Raw genomic sequence first — 25372 nt, 5'->3', positions numbered from 1 at the left:
ATACTGCAGTCACTTGTGGGATGGCTCAGCTAAATATCAACTCGCCACAGTGGACTCAGTGGAACGCAGAGCTAAGCGGCTAATCGGTAATGCCAGTTTGGTGAAATCTCTTCACACTCTGGCTCACCGAAGAAAGGTTGCCAGTCTAACGGTCTTTTACAGGTTGTACTTTGGGGAGTGTGCCCTGGAGCTGCACGAGCTCATACCCCCATCTCCTTTCTTCCATCGGACTTTCAGACGTACCGCAGGCTTTCATCCCTACCTAATTGATATACCTTTCATACGTACAAAGCGCTTCAAACCATCTTTTTTAATGCGCACAGCCAAGGAATGGAATTCCCTACCGGCGTCTGTATTTCCGAGTTCATACAACCCGAACATGTTTAAAGCGCGAGTGAACAGGCTTCTTCTGGGCGAACTCGCTCCATCTTCGACCTCGTCTGTGCTCTAGGGCTAGACTGAGGTCAAAAGTAAGCCTATAACATAATAAAAAAAAGAAGAAAACGCATCGCTTAGAATGCATTCATTTGAACATAGGCATAGATTTGACAGCGTTTATTAAAGTCAAATAAGAAACAAACCTCTTTTGTTTCGAAAACAATTTATCACGTTGAAAAATCTCTACTGTTTCTTTTCCATCCAATATGACAGTGGTGAAATAAATTAATAGATATGACTAAAGCCATACAACAAAGAATTAAGTTGAACATCATTTTTGTTAAACTCATCCTTGCATCTTTTAGTTGATTAATAATTCTTACTACATTAAATACACACAAATAAAGTAACGGTCAAGACCACAAACCACCTACTTCACGTAATTAGTCCACTTATTCTTTGAAGACGTAATAAATAAGCTCTAAATAATGCCCATTTGTATTCTTGAACCCACACAAGTGCCATTAATTCTAAGAGTATCAAGGGTTCATTTGTTGGACTAATGTGTCCCTTCATACGTTACAACGGGATGATATGCCACATCAAACATTTTTGTGAAAGATACATTACGTCAAAATTCAGAAAATCTTCATAGATCATGGCAGATGAGTGGGAAGTATGTTCATGCAGCGATATTTTTTTCCAAAAGGTTTAAAATATCCCTGAATCAGACAATTATAAAATGTTTTAGACTTTTGTAATGAAAAATTTACAGTTGATCACAAGCGCATCTAAATATTAATATAATTGAAGTCACTTGAAATTATTTTAAATAACTGAACTTAAAATGAATCCACCTGAAACATCTTTCTGGCATTAGTGGCATCCATAGGGAACAATATAAATGATTAAAAAATCTGAATAAAAAAAAAACTGCTTACCATTCGGCGGGCCGCACGTATGTTTACGACAATAGTGGTTATATAAATGTTTTTGCTAGCAAATGAAAAAAAAACCGAGTTCAATTATATCGACCAGTATAATAATAATACAAAAATAGTCAAATTACAGATAACACAAAAGGTGCTTCTCAGATCGTAATTAAATTTAAATAGGACCACATGACATGCACCACTTTTGGATTAAAAAGAATCATCGAAATCAGTCAACCCTTTAAAAAGTTCTGATTACTCTACTGAGCTACTCTTGTGAATTATATGTATGTCATAGATCAAGTAAAAAAGGTACGAGTATTCAGTTATGGCGTCTATAGTAATCAGTGTTTCAAGTATATTTTATAATACTTCGCTTCGCATTCGCATTTAGCCTGTAATATCCCACTGCTGGGCACGGGTCTCCTTTTTTGTATATTTACTTTTAAAGTTAATATTTATTTGTCTATTATTTATGACAAATTTTAGGCATAGGTACTAGCGCATGAGTGATAAAATAAGAAATAAGCAGTATACAAGTTTTTTTTAAAATAAACTAAATAAAAAAAATAACGTTACTTTTATTACTATTTATCTATAAAAATAAATAAAATTGGAGTATCTGTTTGTAATATTAAAATAACCGCTTTTTATTAAATACATATGTATACACGGTATATAAACCAAAATAACATTTTATTAAAAAAATTTGTTTGTCTGTTTGTTCCAGCTAATCTCTGAAACGGCTGAACCGAGTTACATGATTCTTATACTGGTAGATAGCTGATGTAATAAGGAGTAACTTAGGCTACTTTATTTTTAAAAATTAGTTATTTTATAACTCTGCGAACTGAACAAAAACTTTTTTGTTAAATTCCACGCGGACGAAGTCGCGGGCACTGCTAGTTACTTAAAAAATATGCGCTCGTACTCTATATACTCGTTTGAAAAACTTTTAAAACTTTATAGTTTTAAAAGTTTTTCAAACGAGTACCTACAGTAAGGTCTGGACGCTTGATTGCTTAATTTACTTGTGCAAACAGCGCAACGAGAAAAACCATTATAGAGGCAATCCTATATTGTAATAGACTGGAGCTAAATCTTCTATATTGCAAGAATCCATAATATACTATATTGTATTGTATACTGTAATATATTGTTTAGCTGTGTTTCTGCGTTTGCCAATGCTCTTGAAGATGTGACAGAAATTTCCTAAGAAATGTGTTATATGTTCGGCTATGTTCCGCCCTCTATCACCCAGCAGATAAAAATATTAAACTATGAAATAATTTAGTTGCGTTTGGCCGTATATAATCTACGTTCTACGATCCGTTGTCTTGGGCCCACTTCTTATATCCATGGGAACATCTCTGTTCTTAGATATCTCTTGTAAACTATATTACAAAAAAGTCTTTAATATCGACACTAAATTTATCTCTATCATAAGTAATTTGAGCCATTATTTTAAGTACAACAATAACTGTGCCAGAGGCGTGGGTGGGTTGAATATTTATGTATCATATTTTAATTTTAACTGTAAAGTTTTAACAAAAGTTCAGTTACATTGTGTGTGAGTTTCTTTAGCCGTATTTTATTTTTTACGAACTACAGTTTTATCGTCTCTACACACGCGTTTAAGTAGCAAACTTTGCTTCGCAGTTCTACAAAATAATAACAGCATATTTATTTAGTATAATAGCTAAGCACCTAGTTAAGTGAAAGCTGTGCTTTAGAAGTTTAATAGTAGCGCAGTTTATAGTAAGTAATTTTTATGACTATTTTTTTTTTCATAACAGTCTAACACTAACGGTCATCAGCTCGAAACGGGTATATTATATATTTTTAGTCATTTTTCGAAGTTTTCACACTTTTTCCGTAAAATATTTTATTGATTTTTGAACAATTAGTAAGTTACTAATTACGATATTTTGATTGTATCTGTGTATTATTATTATTTAATAAAATTTTGCAATATTAGTTTATAATAATAATAAACGAATACTTGTAAAGTAACAAAACATAAAAAATATTGTTTTTTAAACAACTTTCTCATGGTGCTTGGTGACTGTGGTTGCTGTAAAGTATCCGAAACGTCGGGAAAATCGGGGAAAACGATCGGAAATCTAAAAAAAATAAAAAACCGCGATAAAATCCGAAAAAGTTGTTTCATTATAATGTCAAATTAAAAATATTGTTTTACTAAAATAATAATCTAATCTACTACGTAACGACTAATACAAAAAAAGAACCTTGCTTGTTCATCATCTACAATCAAGGCTGAACATCCAGCGGACGTGATTAGCATTGCTCTGCTTCCCATTATGAATAATGCTGTATGAATAGGTGCTTAAATTACAAGGCATTGCGCATTATTGGTACGTGAAATGTGTTTTATTATTCATTTAAGAATACATTTAAGTATTAGTTAATAGTACTATTCTGTATGTCTATATATATATATATATATAGGTTGTGTTATTTGTCTTCGTACTTTTCTTAGCATTTTTTTATAATTTTTTAAAGTTACGGTCGCTATCAACACTTTTAAGTGTACGGAATTTACTGCGACTGTCATTTTGTTTCCTATACTTCGGCGACGTAGCAATCAAATCAATCAAAAAACGTAAAAGTTTTGGAATTAATTTTTTTTAGTCTGTTTTATACAGAAATTTATTTATTGGTGATCCTGGCCAATGTGCTAATGGTCGCAGTTTCGATCTTCGCACATGACAAATATTTGTATAGGCCATGTAAATGTTTGTCGTGGCCTGGGTGTTTGTGTTTCGGTTGTGTGTATTTCCGGACTCCCGATACAGTATTAACATGCCACCTTTTCAGGAATTTTGAGAATAAAGCGTTTTTTACCCGACTGCCAAGGAAGGGTTATGTTTTTCGCGCGTATCTTGTATGTATATATGTATGTATGTTTGTATGTAATATTCTTTACTACCTCATATTTCCCGAACCACTGAACGGATTTACATAATTGAGGTATCGTTAGGTTCGTCTTAGCTGCCCAAGTGTTCTTAGATAGGTGACATTAAAAAAAATCAAACATGGCGGCTGCGCGAAGCCATTGTAGTTAATGAAAAAAAATTTTTTTTCTCGAATACTACAATATGGGTATCAAATTGAAGGGCACAGGATTTTAAAAAGGTATATCATGATTATTATTTATATTTATATTTATCGATTGATTTACTATTAGGTACTTAGTGGGTGGTTAGTGTGTTAGATATTTTCATCTGGCGCGCTTTTTAAAGTTTAAGGATAACTTACTCAATCCATCTATTTTGTTCAGCAGTAATGGTAAGCTAATAATTTAAGAAAAATTGAGGTGTGGATTATGAAACGATGATGTCCAAAATATTACAAGGATAAATCAAAACTTAATCCGCTACGTAATTCTGCAGTGGATTGGCGTTAGTCTCAGAATAATCCTAACAATATTCAGGGGTTTTTTTAAGACATTTTCTCAATATTAATTAGCCTGTTGGCGCAGTTTGTAGTGGTCCTGCTTTCTATTCCGCGAGTTGCGGGTTCGATTCCCGCCTGAGCCTGGGTGTAATATGTGTATATATATTTATATATGTATTATTTCTATGTATATTTATCAAGAAAAAATTTAGCTATAACAGTCGGCCGTTACACAACACAAGCATTAAGTTGCTTAATATAGTAACAGATAACCATGTGTTATACAACAGTCTAGACTATTAGGTTACAATCTAACCATCACAGGTCTAAACTATCGTCGTTATAAATGTTACGAAGATTGTCACAACGGTTCTGCCACAAATGCAAATTATTTATAGAAACAAGTTTTCTTCTAAATAATCTAAGTTAGCAACATTTCTTAAGCTTGTAAAGATAAAAACACTTCTTTTTACAAAGGTACGGATACATCGCCTCGAAAGAGGAAGACCTCATAAGGAAGCGCTGTAACGACCGGTGCAGATCGTTTTCGGTACATTAACGATTATTTGTGCTCGACCCTCGAGAACGATGACGTTTTGTTATGATACCATTTAATGTCTACAAATTATGCTTTAATTATTGGGTTGTTTCTTAGGATATATGAACTCTTTATTCTCATTATTCTCAGGACCTTCTGTGGTATAGCTGGGAATGCGCTATTAATGCTGTAATGTTAAAAAGCTTTTGGACCTTTTTTTTTAATACAATGATAGGCTTGTGTTTGACCACTATTTCACCCGATGATAAGTGAAAATGCGGTCTAAGATGGAGCACGCTTACCTAGAAGTAACCTGTTTCAGTTGTTGCTGAAAAATTTACCTGACGAAAATGATGATGAATGAATGATGATAAAAGTTTATAGTCTACTTTTCTGTTTTACCCAGATATTTTATTGGTAATCTTTAGAACACTTAGAGTAACCGCATACTTCAACGTGGTTGTAAATACGCAGGTTATCTTGATCGTCTCTTTCTGGTCTGTATGTTCGTCCTTACCACCGAGTAGGAAATTTGTTCGTTAAGGGGCTACACTACCTCAGCTCGAATTCAGATTGAACCCGTACTAAAAACACATGAGAATTGAGAGCGCTTGGTTGTTCATCGCGCGAATTATATGTATTTTCTCCCCACAAACATTACCAATAGTTATTTTTTTAAAAACGAAACATATAAAATGTTCTTTAATATACTTATTTCAGTTACCATGCTTAATCTCAAGTCCATAGCGTCTATATTTACTGAGATATTAAGGTTTTAATACAAAAATAGAGGTAACCTTGCGATTTTTTTGTATCGAGAAAATTTTATGGAATCGTGTTTTCGAAACATATGAAAGATAGTTTATGTTCTGAACTTTACCATAGATAAATTTGAAATTTAAATATTCAGTAGTTTGGAAGATATGGACATCCTGCCGAGTGGAAAATAAGCAATTTGAGGTAGCATACACTCCTAAACTGCAATAGTGCATAGTAGTATGTATATAGAAGTAAGAGATTTTACTCAGTATTGGGGCATTCACAGTCTGTTTCAATTAAATTTAGATAATTACCCTTCAGTGTTATAAAAGTTGTGCTGTGTGGTTTCGGCACTAAAGAATTTAGCCACCCCATCTCTTCCCGTGGGTGTCGTAAGAGGCGACTAAGGGATAGCACAGTTCCACTACCACCTTGGAACTTAAAAGGCCGACCGATGGCGGGATAGCCATCCAACTGCTGGCTTTTTAAATGCACAGACCGAAGACGGGCAGCAGCGTCTTCGGTGCGACAAAGTCAGCCCTGCGGTCACCAACCCGCCTGCCCAGCGTGGTGACTATGGGCAAAAACCCCCATGAGTTCGAACCTAAAAATAAGGCCCTCAGTTCCCGGCAGCCCCACTATTCCCGGCTACGGCAGCGGCCGTGGTAACGGTGGGGTAGAGGGTGCTAAGAATCACCGGGGTACGGGAGGCTGCCATAGAAAAATATTCCTGGCTACGTATAATGGACGCACGCTACGGTTGGACCATCACCTCACCGAACTTGAGGTAGAACTTAGTCACATTAAGTGGAGCATACTGGGGTTGTCTGAAGTCCGAAGAGAGGGAGAGGACACGATGATCCTGGACTCCGGGCACTTGTTCTACTTCCGTGAAGGTGATGGGCTTTCCCAAGGTGGCGTCGGTTTTCTGGTTCACAAGACTCTCACTAACAACGTTGTGGAAGTCAGTAGTGTGTCGACCCGGGTAGCGTACCTTGTACTTAAGCTCACCGACAGGTACTCCCTGAAAGTGATACAGGTATATGCGCCGACCTCGGCACACTCTGACGATGAAGTCGAAGCCTTGTATGAAGATATCACAAGGGCCATACATGGCACTACTTCGACCTTCTACAGCGTTGTTATGGGAGACTTCAACGCTAAAGTGGGAGTACAAGGCCGCGACGGATCGAGCATCGGACCACACGGATTGGGGCACAGGAATCACAGGGGGCAGACGCTTGTCAACTTCCTCGAATCGGAGGGGCTCTTCTTGATGAACTCATTTTTTGAGAAGAAGCCCCAAAGGAGGTGGACATGGCAAAGCCCCGATACTGTGACGAGGAACGAGATAGATTTCATCATAGCGGATAAAAGGCATATATTCAGAGATGTCTCAGTGGTTAACAGGTTTAACACCGGCAGCGACCACCGGCTAGTACGGGGCACTCTGAATATATGTCTCCGAAAGGAGCGGACCCGCTTGATGAAATCTACTCTCCGACCTACGCTGCCCCAAATACTATGTGGCTCCGAGCAGTTTCAGTTGGAACTCCAAAACCGATTCGATTCGCTGGAAACTACTAGCGACGTGGACGAGATAACCGACAACGTGGTGAAGACGGTGTGTACACTGGGTCGCAGGCACTTTCCACCAACAAAGCCAACGAAGCAGTCCAAACTTTCTCCCGAAGCCTTGGAGCTGATGCGGCAGAGGCGCGAGTTGCCGGCTGCTTCGCCAGAACAGAGGGCTCTTTCCAAGAGGGTACGGAAAATTATTCGCCGAGACCTCCGCTGCTCAAATACGAGAGAGGTTGCTACTCTGATTGAGCAGAATAGGGGGTCCAAAGTTTTCCAAAGACCATTGGGGAGAAGCCTTCTTGCGAAGCTTAAAACAGCAGATGGCAGAACCGTCTGCTCTCGCCCTCAGGTCCGAGAAGAGGTTGAGAATTTTTATGGACAGCTGTACTCGTCGAGCGCACGCAAGCCTGCGACTTGGGACACCGAAGATCCACGGGCACCATTGTTGCGCCATTATTCGGAGTGTATCCCGGACTTCGAAGAGGATGAGATTGGTGCAGCGCTCGGGCAGCTTAAAAACGGAAGGGCCCCGGGGGATGACGGAGTTACCACTGAACTCCTTAAAGCCGCAGGGCGACCTGTCCTGAAAGCCTTGGCAAGACTATTTAACGCCGTCATCCACCGAGGTACCACGCCGGAGGCGTGGTCCGGGAGTGTGGTGGTGCTGTTCTTTAAGAGAGGCGATAAGTCTCTGTTAAAGAATTACAGACCGATCTCACTTCTGAGCCACGTCTATAAGCTGTTTTCGAGGGTTGTTACGAATCGTCTCGCCAGAAGACTCGACGAATTCCAACCACCAGAGCAGGCTGGGTTTCGAAATGGCTACAGCACCGTGGACCACATCCATACTGTTCGGCAGATTATCCAAAAGACGGAAGAATATAATCAACCGCTGTGTATGGCATTTGTGGACTACGAGAAAGCCTTCGACTCCGTCGAGACCTGGGCTGTCCTGGACTCTCTGCAGAGATGTCATATCGACTGGCGATATATCGAAGTACTAAAATCTATGTACGACGCGGCGACGATGACCGTTCATGTCAATGACCAAAGAACAAGACCTATTTCCCTCCGGCGCGGGGTAAGACAGGGGGATGTAATATCACCGAAACTGTTTACCACTGCGCTAGAGGATGTTTTTAAGACCTTGGATTGGGGGGAACGGGGCATCAACGTCAACGGTGAATTCATCTCTCACCTTCGTTTCGCCGACGATATTGTCATCTTTGCGGAGACGCTGGATGAGTTAGGCCAAATGCTGGCCGGCCTAAACGAGTCCTCCCGACGTGTCGGTCTCTGTATGAACTTGGATAAGACGAAAGTTATGTTTAACAACCAAGTCATACCGATACCGGTATCGGTCGATGGTACCCTTCTCGAAGTTGTTCAGGATTATATTTACCTAGGCCATACTATCCAACTAGGCCGCAACAACTTCGAGAAGGAGGCCGATAGGAGGATTCGGTTGGGCTGGGCGGCGTTTGGCAGACTCCGTCGAGTCTTCACTTCGAAGATTCCGCAATGCTTAAAGACAAAAGTTTTCGAGCAATGCGTCCTGCCTGTGTTAACATACGGAGCCGAGACGTGGACACTGACCAAAGGACTGGTCCACAAGTTTAAAGTCGCTCAACGTGCAATGGAACGGGCTATGCTTGGGGTCTCTCTCAAAGACAGGATTAGAAATGAGACTATCCGCGGGAGAACGAAAGTAACCGACATAGCCCACAGAATTAGCAAGTTGAAGTGGCAGTGGGCTGGTCATCTGTGTCGCAGGACCGATGGCCGTTGGAGTAGACGGGTCCTAGAGTGGAGACCGCGTCTTGGCAAACGCAGTGTGGGACGTCCTCCGGCCCGTTGGACCGACGATCTACGTAAGATTGCCGGTGTAGGCTGGATGAGGATTGCGGAAGACCGGGATGTGTGGCGCGAACTTGGGGAGGCCTATGTCCAGCAGTGGACTGCGATAGGCTGAAGTGGTGAAGTGGTTATAAAAGTTATATATTTTCAGCATAAAACTAATATATATAACTAACTCTAGTAAGTAGTAGTAGTCTTGTTTTTTTTTTATAGATTCATTTATTTAGAAATATTTTCAGACCTCTCACCCGTCTAAGAAACGGTGTATCTGCTAAAATATAATTTTATACTTAATGAAGGGTAATCTCTATTTAATATGAGATAAATGAAAAGTACCAAAAATATTAAAATTATCGTTTATTTCAATATAAAATAATGAAATGAAACAATGGAATGATTATACAATTTCTTACACTACATTATTGAAGTTTACAAATGGACACTAAATTTTTTTAATAAAACAATTTTTACTTTTTACTTTTATTATAACAAAATCTTAATAAACTTCTATATTTAAATTATGATACATGAGACTAGATTTTAGCCAATTCTTTTTTTAAAATACTGTTTCTTTTTTATTTTGAGTAACTTAATAATATTGTGATATTTGAATAATTATTTGATACAAAAATCAATATCTGTTGTTATTGAATTACTTATTTCATTATATAAGAATGAAATTAAAAAAATATTCTAAAAATTTATTTCTAAATTAAACTTTTTTACGTGATTTTTTATAATAATTGTATCAATATTAATTTATTCTAATTATATTTTAGTCATCGTACAAATAAAAAAAAATCGAACAAACGCACAATTATCTGGTATATATCACATATTGTTCACATATATCACACATTTATCAAAACAACACTTTATTGATTGTTCAACTACTTATGCCAGATTTGGCACAATTGACAAGCTTGGCTGCTACAGTATCTGGCATTTTTTAAAACTATAAGCTACCATTTTTTAAAGTATAAGTTTAAGAATAGATCAGAAAAGAGCAAAGTCATTATTCCTTGCCTCCTGTGACAAGCGATATAAGTCGAAAATCATCATATTACAGGAGAGCGAAAAAAAGGTTTCAAAAAATTCTTGTTTGTGAACTAAGCGGGCTGGATACATTTATTGGTATTTTCTTTTGTAGAGTTAAACATTCTCTTTAAATATACATTTAAGTATTTTTGGTAACATTTAATTATAAAGGTAATTTACGAAAAAACTTTTGAGCTGTATCTTTGTAGCTGTCAAAGCTAACATCAAATATACCAGTTACTGGCGGAACTGGAACTATTCCAAGAGCTTAAACTAAGCCGCGTTTTGTAGTACAAAATAGTATGGCGGTTGTAGTTTGTTAACTCCTGTCGTAACAATATTTGGGCTTGGTCCATGCCATTCTAGCCTATACTTGTCTAGAATCCTAGTGGCCAAGCTGGAAAGCATTTTACCGACAATGCCAGTGGCTGGGCAGGTCTGTCCGAAGGGCATCGAGGCATTTGGGTGAGCCCTTGAGGCTCTGAGAGGCTCCCAAGCCTGACTACACCAGCGATCTGGTATAAAAGACTTGGCACGACCCCATTCATTTTCTAATTTGCTGGTCACGCCGTGTGCAAGGACTATGTCTACCTGTGAAATAAATTAAGCAACTGTAATTATTTAAGACAGTTAAATATAATTTATGAGTCTAGATTAGGACAAATAAATAAATAAATAAACATTTCACACTCAACGGCCCCCAGTAGGATTATTCCCTGTGTTGGAGGTCCGGAAACACACACAGTAAACAATCACAAACGCCCAGACCACGACAAACATCTGTATTGCCAATACAAACGTTTACCACGTGCGGGGATCGAACCCACAACCGCCAGCGCAACAGTCACAAAGCGGTGCTGTTACCATTGCGCAAACGCGTTGTGCAAAAAAAAACAGAACAGTATGATACGACAAAACTATTTATCTCACGATTCAACCTGTAACATGCCTCTGATGGGCATTGGCCTCTTTCTCCATATAAGTGCGGGTTGGCGGATAACTTTATTTATTGATTGTAAAATAAATCATTAAATTTTACAATAGGTAGGCATAATTCAATCCCTTTTAGTCAAGTGAAAGTTTGTAAGAATGAAAAATTAGAAACTGGGCAGTCATATTTAAAAAGGTGATAAAAGAAGAATACAAATACTAAGTTTTGGTACCTACTAGAAGAAAATAGCTTGGCTGTAGCACAAAACAATATTAAATTTTGTTTGTTTCTAAACCGAAATTAAAAATAATATTATATACAAAATATACTCACACCAGCAGGAACTTCATAACCACCAACGACCAATTCTTCTGTACTCCTTCTAACAACACCTCCAGTGGCTGGGTACAGTCTCATTGCCTCTCTTGCGCACGAAGATATGTAAGGTAATTCTTGTATATCCAGACCCTCATCTCTAGAGGCTTTAGCCCAGACCACTTCATCATGAGCTTTTTGTTGGCGAGCCGCGTGTAATGAGAGCTGGTAGAACATGCTTACGGCTGTTTGGGCTAGCTGGAAAGGTATTTATTTACTTATTTATTTAACACTTTATTGTACACAAAAACAAATAAAATAAGCTAGCAACATTCGCAATAATTTGTAGAAAAAAAAATGTACAAAAGGCGGCCTTATTGCTTAAGAGCAATCTCTTCCAGGCAACCTTAGGGCAAAGGAGATGGTATATTGACGGTGTAGGTGTAGAGTATAATTTTATAAAAAATAATAGGAAGATAATAAGGTAATGATAATTCTATTACAGTTAGCCTTATAATATGCTTGTTTGTTTGAACATGCTTATCTCAGGAAGTACAGGCTCAAATTGAAAAATATATAATAGGGTGTATATTTATTTCAGTACGTTTTTTCCTTAAATTAATGCGTGCGAAACGGCAGGTCACAGCTAGTCATTTTATCGTATTTATGACTAGCATTTCAGTTATGCTTAATTTATTTATAATACCTTCAATTTTAAACTTGTTTTGCATAATTTACCCTACTTTAATCAAATTAGAGGTACAGATACTTATTTTACAAGATGTATGTTTTTAAAGTTATTGTTAATCGATAAAATATTTTTTTTTTCGAGAAGAAAAATAACGAATTTCTTCTTTGCCTGGCTCTTTCCCATTTTATTTGGGGTCGGCCCTCCGTATCATGTGCCTCCAGACAACACGCTCCTGGGTCGTCTTTTTGTTGACTTGGGCTTCTTTGAGGTTCTTATTTACTACAGACAAACACATACAGATCTTCAGTTCCGATTTACAGAAAATTGATTATGCTGAACGAAAAGGCACTTTTTTGGGTTAAATTAAAATTAGTTGTATTATCCTTATAACTTACAGGTTCTACTCCAGCCAGGAATACATCAGCAGCTAGAGGCAGAATCCGCCTCTCCAATAGCCTCAGTTTATCTAGAAGTTCTTGTTCAGGCCTTAGCTGGTCGTTGTTAAGTTCATTCAACGCTTTGAGAAGGAAATCGTCGGTCAAACTGAAAAAAGTTGATTTAAACATGGTCTGATTTTTTTGCTTTGCCTGTGATTTAAATAAACTGTAGGGATAGTAATTTTTTTAAGAAGTAAGTTAAAAATTATTTTTATATTATACTTCGGCTGAATAAAAAATATCTTTGTTCTAAGGACTTTTTATTTTGTATGGTGTTCGTTATTTTATCTAATTTTGAACATCTACAATTAGATATGTGTAATACAAAAATTGTTTCTCAAATACATATATAAAAAATTTCTTGGACAGACAGCATAGCTGGACACATAACATTAGCATAGCTAATGCTATGTGTGAGAATTCTAAGCAATGATTGTATTGTATTGCTAAATTATTATGTATTAATATTATAAATTGATTTTATATAATAAAATATGATATGCAGTTGTGGTTAGCGCACATATAACTGGTAATAATCATGCAACTCGAGTCGAACAGATGTCATATGTGTTTATCTGTAAACTGTTGATTACCGCAGACAATTACATATGTATTATCGGGGGTACGGTTGTAGAAATTGATATTAATTACTAACTAACTGAATCAACAAACAACAATTCAAAATAATTCCTGTCTTGCGAATTGTAAAAACTTAAAGTTTAAATAATCGTAAAGTTTTTTGAAATTTTCCAATGTTGCTGTGTATTTTTTTTCAATAGGAACCGTATACAAATTATTTAAAGCTGTGTGATTACAGCAGTAAATAATATAGCCACAGCCTCTCTTCCCGTGGGTGTCGTAAGAGGCGACTAAGGGATAACAAGGTTTCAGTACCACCTTGGAACTTATAAAGCCGACCGATGGCGGGATATCTATTCAATTGCTGGCTTTTGAAATACACAGGCTGAAGATGGGCAGCAGCGTCTTCGGTGCGACAAAGCCAGCCCTGCGGTCACCAACTCGCCTGCCCAGCGTGGTGACTATGGGCAACACATATGAATTCACGCCATTTTTGGCGCGAACTTGTGGAGGCCTATGTCCAGCAGTGGACTGTGATAGGCCAAAGTGATGACAAAGTATTACAAAAATTAAAAAATTAAAAACAGAATCGGTTCGCCTTTTACGAGTTTTGCGCTTTATTAGCTATACGTTTTTCGATTTATTCTAGAATATTCATGTACAATGTTTACACAAGTAGACTTTTTTTTCATTATCCCTTTTAAATTATTGTCACCTTACGTTGTTTGCAGCAAGTTTTTATACATCTGCTAATTTAAAAAAAATTAAAAATACTTGTTCGTTTAGTTGTACGTTACTAGAACTCACCTATAATGCCTATCGATAGCTTTCAAGGCATCGTTAAAGGGTTTCGACTCGGGTTTCAAGGTGCGTTCGCTCCGTACCAAGTAGCTCTCGTTTGCTATTTCAAGCGAACATCTCACAAATTTTTCAGCAGGCGTCAGTTCTGTGAGACAACGCTTGGAGAGGGAACAGAGATCTTGAATTTCATCGTCCATTGATGTCCTTTCTGGTGTTCTACAATGAAAATAATATATAATTATATCGGAAAGAAACAACACGTACAATTATTACATTTTATTATCATGAATTATCATTACATAACGAATGAACAATATAAAAAACACAATCAAATTGAAAACCTCCTTTTTTGAAGTCGGTTAAAATGTAATATAGATTTAGTTAATTGTCAACATTTATGATAACTGTTTCGATCACAGCGTGGAACTTTACAGCCTACTACTTGAGCATAAATATTACTTATTTTTATCCTTATGGCCTTAATGGATATACGAATAGCACACAGTGACCAGGACGCAACCATCAATATACTCGTACATATGTACAGAAATTTGCTCTTCTACGCTTTACGGTAATCGATTTTACAGCACACCCTCAGGAATTCCAAAGAGTATTCAGCTCTTGGAAATTCTAACTTAAGATGCAATGATTGATTGATGGATTGATATTAAATGGTTTTTATTTATCTTTGAATGATAACTCTAAACTTTTTTACGTTGTCGTATTAAGTGATTTTGATTTACGAAATAATTCGTATTAAGTGATTTTGATTTACGAAATAATTTAATGTGTCTTAGTTAAACTATTTATTTCATAACCAAAAAATACAAGTAAAACTAAAACTATGTTTAAGTTCAATGTACAGTGCTAGTTGTTTACAAATTTATTTTTAAATTGGTAGCAATTTAGCGATTTATTCTTTAAAAAAATTTAAAGTTTATAAAGATTAGTGTCTGTCGATATTACGACATTGAAACAAACACAGGGTTGCATTTGAATTGATAAATTACTAATCGCTATAATATGTTGCATACACTTGTATATTACAGCTTACGTCTTTTACTGTTACGCTATCGTCATTTCAAATAAGGATTGTTTTTCTTTAAATTTTCTTTTATCAACCGATTTCAAAAAAAGAAAGATTTCAATTCGACATTTTTTTAATGCACGTCACCTTAGAAAATTTGAGTGATTTCGATGATTTTATCTTAGTCGAAAGGTACTTGTCATGTAGTCCCATTTTCATTTCATTGAGATCTGACAAGTAGATACTTTTCAAGTTACATCTAATAATGCGTATTTACTTGACTACTTTTTCATCGACCTACGTTGTATATCTCATAACTTTATACTGGGTAGACCGATTTTGATGATTCTTATTTTAATCGAAAGCTGATGGTTATCTTATGATCTCGTTAAAATTGATCGAGAAACGATTGCTTCATTTTGAGTAATCTGATAACGCGTATTTACTTAACAATTTTTTTGTCGACGTACGTTGCATTACTTGTCGATGCGAGCAAACACAGTTATTTTCGAGTAATGTTACTACTACTATTCGTATAATTTATGTTTAACAATCATATATGAATAAAAAAAATTGTAATCGATTTATATAAAGGTAAATTATATTTAATTCTTACCTATTCTCTTCGGTGGGAACATGCACTTGACCATCTAGACAACCCAAACGAATGCCAAACATCATACATCCGATGGTTTCTATCGCCCAACGATATATCTCTGTTCCAAACTCTTCGTTCAGGGCGTTTTCAACGTGCCTCAGTTCACCGAGTCTAAAAAAAAAATTATTCGTATTAATTTATTTAATTAGGATATTGTATACAATCAGATACGCATTATTTACACACAAAAAAGAAAGGCACGCACAGACAACATGCAAAGGCGGTCTTATTACTTTAAGCAACTTCTCGTAGATAACCTTAGGTAATAGAAATAATTTAGTTTTTATTTACTACTAGCTGACTCGGCAAACATTATCTTGCCGCTAAACGCTATTTAAAAATAGGGGTTGGTGGTAGAAGGGTGAACATTTAAGGTTGTATGTATTTTTCAATGCTAAATCGTAATAAAATAAAAATAAATAATTTATCTAAAAATAAAAAAAATATATTTAGGGGTGGACTACCCTTAACATTTAGGGGGATGAAAAATAGATGTTGTTCGATTTTCAGATCTACCCAATATGCACACAAAATTTCATGAGATTCGGTCAAGCCGTTTCGGAGGAGTTTAACTATACCTAAACACCGCGACACGAGAATTTTATATATTAGATTAATAGTAAAAAATCTTTATTGCGCATAAATACAAAATGCGAAAAATACAAAACTTTATTACGTAAAGAGAATCTTAATTATATACAATAGAAGCATAATAAGACAGTCTTATCGCTTATACCTAATTAGTAGCGATTTCTTTCAGACAACTTAAGGGTGTGGAAACTTTTTTCATTAGTTTATACTAACCGCAGAATTTATTATCTTTATTTAAAATTAGCTGTAAAGTATTCACGATTTTAATTCAATTTTAGATTTAATTTAATTTTTTCTTAAATTACTAATATGTTGCAGATTTTTGCAATTAAATTGAAATAAAGAAAATAAGTGATAAAAATTATAATATGTCTAAATATATGATATCGTAATTATTGTAGCTGTATGCTCACCTCAGTGTTGCATCAGTAGCAATATCATCGAAGGCCTTGTCATAGCTTCGCAGAAGAGCTCCATCTTGTAGCAGTGTCTTTATACCCGCCCAAATTGCTTTGGTTTCGTGACTGTGAAAATATTTATTTATTATACTCACGTATATGCCTCTATATTCATTTATAAGGGACATAATGTTACGCATCGATGATCAATTATAGTATGTGTTGACGTGGATATCAAATTCAAGGTAATCGATATGTCTTGACGTTAGTCATAGCCTTACTTAGACAAACATATTAATGTCTGATTTTAAGGCTTAGGTTTTTCGAACAGAGTATATAAATATTTTATCTTCTTTTATTATACACTACGCACCTTCCTAAATAACTTTCAAATTAACCCTATACAAATAAATCTTGCTGAGTAATATTTTTAGACACTTTAATGTTTACCTTTCCATAGGACATCGTGTCCCTGCAGTCTTCCTTTGTTCAGTTAAAGGTGATCCTAACCATTGTGGAGGCTCAGTTGTGTTACTTTCATATACCTGTGGACAATACGATAAAAATATATAACTTGATTACTATAACAAGAAATTATTTAAACAAAGTCAAATGTAATTAAAAAAGCAGTTGGATTATTCATATCAATACATATAATAAAAATATATCGGGTCGCTGTTTGTACATGGAAGATATATGAGAAAATATATATTATATGAGAAAATATATTATTGGGACCTTTATCAACGCAAATAGCACACAAAACAATGATTTTTAGAATTTTTGTCTTTTCGTCTGTTTGTCTCTGCGTTTGCGCACGCTAATTCGATAAACGGCTTATCCGATTTAGATGTGGTTTTCTCTGATATATTGTGGTAAGCTTCACTTAACATTTAGTATTTGTTTCATGTCTATTGGTTTATAAATAAAAAAAGTTATGCCAATTTAAAGAATCACGTTGTTTATAATCTAAAATAAACCAAAATGCTGTCCGAAGTCACTATTCCACGCGGACGAAGTCGTGGGCACGGCTAGTTAGTAGAATATTTCTACAGACATTGAATGAAAAACCGCATGATTTTTATGTACTAAACTATTTACCACACTAGAAAAAAGGTCAAGCTCAACCAGATCATGTATCTGGACCGGATCAGAATAGAATGAGGCATGCCAGATCCGGCAAGCTCTATCAGAACCAGGTCTGGTCCAGATAAGGACAGCCTGATGTAAAATATAATCGAGTATGGTAAGGCATACTGGATCAGGACCCGGTCCGGTCCAGATAAGGACAGCGTGATGTAAAATATAATCAAGTATGGTAAGGTATACTGGATCAGGACCCGGTCCGATCCAGATTAGGGTAGCCTGATGTACAATATTATCAAGTATGGTAAGACATACTGGATCAGGACCCGGTTCGATCCAGATCAGGATAGCCTGATGTAAAATATTATCAAGTATGGTAAGGCATACTGGATCAGGACCCGGTCCGGTCCAGATCAGGATAACCTGAAAGAAATACGTGAACTGAGCCTGAATCGCGCTATCAATGTTTTTAAGCGCACTTAGTATATACAGTTATCAGGACAGTCTAGCAGGGAGTCCATTTCAACACAGTGGAGCAGTCGTAAGTAGTAAGAAGTAGTTAATTATTAGAAGTTTATAAATAAAATATAATTAATAAGAATAGTTAATTAATAGTATAAAAATAAATAAAAATAGTTGACATTTAAAGTAAAAACATAAATACATAATACATTGGCAAAAATAAACGGAAATAAATAATGTTAAGTAACATATTGTTACGTGTTAGGGTTCGAAGGATTTGGAGAGAAAGACCTGCTGACTCTTTTCAAGACTTTATTCACTAGCACTAGGTCCAACACAAAGCACTAGGTTTAAACACTAAGCACTAAGTTCAAACACTAAGCACTCACGATGTCCTCAGTCGTAGCCAATGTCGTAGGTTTCACTGGTACCACTCTTGATCACTAGTTTTCACTCTTGAAGTCGCCTCGAAGATCGCTCAAACTGAACTGCACTCGCTCGCCTACCTGCGGCTATTTATATCGGCCGACGCGAGGCCCAGACCATTCTGGAAAGTTCGCGCATGTACCCGGTTTTCGAGACTATACTTCTATATAGTTCCACAGTAGTACCTCTAACGCCATCTAGTATTGAGTAGAGAGTTTCATGCTATCGCTGTCTTTGTGTGGTTTCAATGGTTGCCGCTAGATGGCGCTAGTTTCCTTGCGTATTCGTAACACTACTCCCCTCTTAGAGATGCTCGTCCCGAGCATCGTTGTTACTGCCATGGTAACGCGCCAGACGGTCTATGTGTACCACTTTGAATGTCCCTCTTGGTTGCTTTTGAATCCTGTAAGTCACATCATTCAGTCGGGTAACCACTTTGTATCCGTGTTGACCGTCCCACTTGGTCTGCAGCTTTGGCGATTTCCCTTTCCGGCGGGTTGGGTTATGCAGCCACACCAGTGACCCTTCCTTGAAGCCGCCCGTGTTCGATTTCCGGTCGTATCTGGTTTTCATGTTCTCGCTTGACTGTAAACCATTTTCCCGAACCAAGGCGTGTATATAGCGCATTTTTTCCCTTAAATGACTGACATAGTCTTGTACGGTATTTGGTTCCTCCGGTGACCCTCCAGTCAATAGGTCTACTGGTATTCGTAAGTCTCTACCGTAATTGACATACGCCGGGGTAGCTTTTATGCTCTCATGCTCGGCGGTTCGGTACGACAGAAGGAAGAGCGGTATATACTTGTCCCAATCTTTTTGTTTGTCGTCTACCAATTTCGCTAAATGCCTCTCAAGGGTTTGGTTAAATCTCTCAACCATTCCATCAGACTGTGGACGGTACGCGGTGGTCCTCGTCTTATGCATGCCCAAAATTCTGCACACTTCCTGGAATACTTGCGATTCGAAGTTCCTGCCCTGATCGGAATGGATTTCTAGAGGCACGCCAAAGCGACATATCACTTCTTCGACTAACTTAGAAGCAACTGTTGTAGCTTCTTGGTTTGGTATGGCGAACACTTCGGGCCATTTGGTGAAGTAGTCCATGACGACCATAAAATACTTGTTTCCCGATTCCGTTACAGGAAATGGCCCCGCTACGTCAACTGCAATTCGTTCCCACGGTGCACCGACGTTATACAATCGCAGATTCCCACAGCTCCTGGTCTGTGGTCCTTTTACAGCAGCGCAAGTAGTACATTTGCGGCACCAATCCTGTACATCATCTCGACAATGCAACCAGTAGAATCGTTCTCGCACTTTTGTTAACGTCCTCTTGACACCTAGATGACCTCCTGATACGCCATCATGTATTTCACGGAGAACATCTGGTACTCTCGTTCTTGGGACAATTATCTGAAGGTGGAACTCTCTGCCGTTAGTCTTCTCCCATTTCCGGTAGAGTATTCCGTTTTGAAGTATCAGACTGTCCCATTGAGCCCAGTACGCCTTAGTGACAGCGCCAGTGGGTGCAACCGCACTCCAGATTGGTTTTACGTCACCCCGTTTCTTCCATGTGATGATGTGCCGAAGGTCGTCATCTCTTTCTTGAGCTTCCCTCATAGCATCACTCTCCCAGATACCCAAAGGACTTGTTCTAGTTAGCTTTAATGTTACTTCATTAGATTCTTGCTTAACACAGTGTTTGCAGTCTTCCGAACACGGCCTTCGTGAGAGTGCGTCAGCATTCTCATGCATCTTTCCACTGTGGTGTTTCGTCTTGAAGTCATACTCCTGATCCCGGGCAGGGGGCGAAGCCCCTTGCTTCTTCAGCTCCTCTATTTGTTCCTCGATCCTCTTCATCCTTGCTATCTGGGTCTTCTTCTGCGGACAGTTGAGCTGAAGATGGCCCCTCTCGCCGCACTTGTAGCACATGACTCCATAGCTTTTCTTCGTGGGAGCCTTCGCCTCTTTGACTTCCTCAGAAACCTCGCGGATCTTATGGGTCTGCCGTATGTCATGGCGAACAGCCTCGACCTCTAAAGCATGCGCCAATGCTTCCTTTAACGAGGTGTGGTGACGAAGCCTCACTGCAGCTCTGACCTCCAGGTCTTTGATTCCGTCGACAAATGCTTGAACAATATTCGTGTCTACCATCTTGGTGTCTGCTCCTGGGTATGCCTTTCTGACGAGTTTCTCAATTTCCAACGCCCATTGTTGTAGTCCTTCCCCTGAGCGTTGGACTCTGTCACGCAGTTGGGCACGGAATACGTGCTCCAGGTGTCGCTCCCCGTATCGGGATTCAAGTGCCTCCATCAAGTCTTGGAACCCGTTTCCTGTATGTGGCAGTGCTTCCAGAACCGATAAAGCCTGCCCTCTGAGCGCAACAGTGAGAGCGGTCAGGCATTGTTCTTCCGTCCATCCGTTGGCAATAGCAACAGCCTGGAATTGTCGACGATAAGCGTTCCACGAAGTAGTGCCGTCGTATGGAGGCACTTTCACCTTTGGTCCTTGCGCCACTACGGTAGTTCCGCTAGACATCACGATTCCCATGGTTTCAAGGCGTACTACTCTCTTCTGTAGTTCAGTGAGGCCGGTTTTCACATTTTCAAGATCCAATCCTAACCCGGTAACTCGTTCTTCCACTACGTCGACATCTTTTCGAAGCTTAGTCACCGCGTCACTAACATCTTTTACAGCCCAAAGCGTTTTTTCTTGGAGCTCTTTTTGTTGGTCTTGTAATTCTTGCAAAGCACCACGAATTTCAGCCTTTTGTTGCTCTTGTGATTCTTGCAATTTGAAACTTGTTTGCTCTTGTGATTCTTGCAAAGCACGAATTTCAGCCCTTTGCAGCTCCATTAATTTAATTAAACTTCCTAATTGAAGAGCCACTTGAGAGTCTGTAGAAGTTACGATGTCGCTGGTGGACGTGGTAAGGTGGGCGGATCCAGTGGGCGGAGCTTGGTCCCCAGTAGGTGTGGCCTCCGCAGCTCGTTGCGCCCTTGTCCTGACGCCCTTGACGTCCTTAAAGTCTTCTCTCGGAGTCAATGGCATCTCCAAATCCCACTTCTGACACCAGTTGTTACGTGTTAGGGTTCGAAGGATTTGGAGAGAAAGACCTGCTGACTCTTTTCAAGACTTTATTCACTAGCACTAGGTCCAACACAAAGCACTAGGTTTAAACACTAAGCACTAAGTTCAAACACTAAGCACTCACGATGTCCTCAGTCGTAGCCAATGTCGTAGGTTTCACTGGTACCACTCTTGATCACTAGTTTTCACTCTTGAAGTCGCCTCGAAGATCGCTCAAACTGAACTGCACTCGCTCGCCTACCTGCGGCTATTTATATCGGCCGACGCGAGGCCCAGACCATTCTGGAAAGTTCGCGCATGTACCCGGTTTTCGAGACTATACTTCTATATAGTTCCACAGTAGTACCTCTAACGCCATCTAGTATTGAGTAGAGAGTTTCATGCTATCGCTGTCTTTGTGTGGTTTCAATGGTTGCCGCTAGATGGCGCTAGTTTCCTTGCGTATTCGTAACAATATTTATAATATCACTTCGCTTTTTTTTTATTAAACAATTTTTTCAAGAAAATACATTCGTGTTTTTTAAAAGGACCGGTTACAACCGACTGATCAGGATGATATGAGATTTCCTGATCTGGACCCGATCAGGAAATCTAATCTCATCCTGATCAGGTCCAGACATATCTTCTGCGTTACATACCTTATCCGGTCTAGATCAGGCATGCCCGGTCCGGTCCTTCTAAGGAAGACGAAAAAATTTCTAATCGGGTAGTACCTATTATAAATGAGACGGTTTGTGAGGATAGACCGATGGACTTTTGTTACACATTTACGCGAAAGATACAAAATTAATTGTAATAAAAATAGTACGTCGATAGCTCTAGATAGTGTAATAACACAAAGGATAACTCAACTCATAGGTTTCTTCTTAGCGGGATCACGGGATATCAAAGACGCGGGTGAAACCGCGAGGTGCAACTTGTATGTCTAAATTTATGTTACCGTCAAAGTAAAAATAATATTTATAGGTTAAAATAAAATTTCGTACTAAGCTTAATTAAAATAATTAAGTAGTCAATGTTGAAAATAGAGAATTCTGTTGTCAACGTTGAAAGCCGTTATACCAAATAATTGTAGGAACAACATTAAAACAGTACAATGTATAATTCTATTTCAACCAATTAAATAATGAATTTTATCCCACAAAAATGCTATGATTATTTGCTGTATGTCACGTGTAAATTATCACAGTTTTAGACGAACAATGGAACGTAAATCAGAGAGATAGCTTAAGTATTAGGATGGTAGCGATTAGCACGTAGCAGTTGATGTATTATGATTTTAACATTGTTTACAATATCTTTGTAAATATATTTAAATTAGGTAACTGTTTCATTAACTATTTAAACTGATATCGTCTTTGTTTGTTGTTTTTGTTATGAGGTTGACGAACTTTTACTATTCTGATATTTTTAGAATTGTAAATGTTTTAGTATCACTAATTTGTAGCTAATGTCTGTTTATCAACAGACGAACAACAATTACACACAAAGTAAACAATAACTTTTATATTGTCTTTATTTATATATCTGTCTTTGCCTCAGTAGATATTTATTATTATTATAATTATAATTATTACAACCATTGTCATTTTACAATAGAATAAATGTTAATCGGTTAAGATTACAATCGGATTACGTTCGGAATGCAGATGTTGAGAATAGTCTAAAATTTTATCATTTTATTTTGAAAAAAAAAGACAAAAAGTGTTTTTTCTAATATTAATAAGTTACAAATATGTAATATACCTACCTGTACATGTTTATGCATATAAATTTATCTAAGCTCATTCATTCCTACAACGATAAAATATATATTTTTAACAAATCCTCTTTTCTTTACTATTTATACGCATTCATTAAAATGTCATTAAATCGGACTAGGCGATCAAATTTAAATGTCGCTATTGATTAGTTCACAGTAATAAATACATTTTAATAGACCGTTATTACAATCAATCTTATATTTTGTACACAAACATGACCTCTCATTACGTCAATTTATGATAAACAAGTTTGTCAAGAATAAAGTCCATAACATATAAACTCGGCAAATAATTTTATGGCTAACGATAATACATTTTCAACAAGTTGTATATATTAGTTGTTGAAAAGGTAGGTACGTTGAATTTTTAGTTATTTACGTAATTGTGTTCTATAGCACACATTATTAATATTCGAGATATCTCAAAACTATTCGTGCACCCATTATAAAATGATGCGATTGACATATAAAAAATACAACCTAATTGAAAACCGAAAATCAGGCTTCATGTAGGCCATTTTGACAATAGATGTCCGTCAATATTTTCAAAAAAAAAAAAACACATGCCTATACCAAACAGACAGGCCTACTAACCGAAGTGTAAAGTTCTAGTAAAATCGGTTACGTTTATTTAAATTTAATGAAATAAAAATGATAGTACGTTGTAATGATAACGCAAAACAGTACAATAATGATTCATTTATCTTTTACTAGATAAAAAATAACTTGGTCGCAAAACTTAATGTAGGGCATTTATTTTAATAACAAGAATGATTAACGAAAATTTGTTGTGATTTTAAAGTTTCTCGTAACCGAAAATAACCGACTTCAATTACTTAGAAGTAATTCCTAGAACGTAGGTAGATGAAATAATTGTGTTTGCTCGCAAACGAAAAAAAAACCGACTTCAATTACATCGACAAGTAATACAACGTAGATCGACGAAAAAATAGTCAAGCAACTACGCGTTATCAAAGATTACTCAAAAAGTAGTTATCAGATCTCGATAAAATTTATATGTAACCACATGATAAACATCAGCTTTCGATTAAATTAAAAGTTATCAAAATCGGTACACCCAGTAAAAAGTTATTGTGGATTTTCGAAAGTTTCCCTCGATTTCTCTGGGATTCCATCATCAGATCCTGGTTTCCTTATCATGGTACCAAACTAGGGATATTTCCTTTCCAACAAATAAAGAATTATACATCCAGTAGAAAGTTATGCGGTATAATACAACGTAGGTCGACGAAAAAAGCGTCAAGTAAAAACGCATTATTAGATATAACTCAAAAAGTAGTTGTTAGATCTCAAATAAATTTAAATGGGACCAATCGGCACAGACCACCTTTCGATTAAAACAAAATTTGTCGAAATCGGTCTACCCGGTCAAAAGTTTTGATGTAACATACATAAAAAAAAATACAGTCGAATTGAGAACCTCCTCCTTTTTTGGAAGTCGGTTAAAAATAGTCAAGTAAATACGCGTTATCAAAGATTACTCATAAAGTACTCAACATGTCTTGATCAAATTCAAATGGGACCACATGACAAGCACTTGCTTTCGGATAAAAAAGAATTATTGAAACCTGTCAACCCATGATATATGTATAATAAA

At 37.2% G+C, this 25372-nt stretch overlaps 1 protein-coding gene across 1 annotated transcript in view; it reads right to left on the bottom strand.

Annotated features, from left to right (window-relative positions):
- Window positions 1–10270: 10270 nt before the first annotated feature.
- Window positions 10271–25372, bottom strand: part of LOC123656412 (probable cytochrome P450 49a1) — a 31492-nt gene continuing 16390 nt past the window's right edge. Inside the window, exons 4-10 of the mRNA XM_045592101.1 lie at window positions 17379–17473; window positions 16944–17054; window positions 15898–16050; window positions 14261–14470; window positions 12833–12980; window positions 11765–12004; window positions 10271–11091 (exon numbers count right to left, since the gene is read on the bottom strand). Coding sequence (XP_045448057.1) covers window positions 10774–11091; window positions 11765–12004; window positions 12833–12980; window positions 14261–14470; window positions 15898–16050; window positions 16944–17054; window positions 17379–17473 — 1275 coding nt within the window. The 3' untranslated portion in view covers window positions 10271–10773. The remainder of the gene's footprint in view (window positions 11092–11764; window positions 12005–12832; window positions 12981–14260; window positions 14471–15897; window positions 16051–16943; window positions 17055–17378; window positions 17474–25372) is intronic.

The sequence above is a fragment of the Melitaea cinxia genome, chromosome 9 (genome assembly GCF_905220565.1).
Source record: "Melitaea cinxia chromosome 9, ilMelCinx1.1, whole genome shotgun sequence".
Lineage (NCBI taxonomy): Eukaryota > Metazoa > Arthropoda > Insecta > Lepidoptera > Nymphalidae > Melitaea > Melitaea cinxia.
Note: the sequence above shows the minus strand (reverse complement) of the source record. Positions and strands in the feature narration are given on the sequence as shown.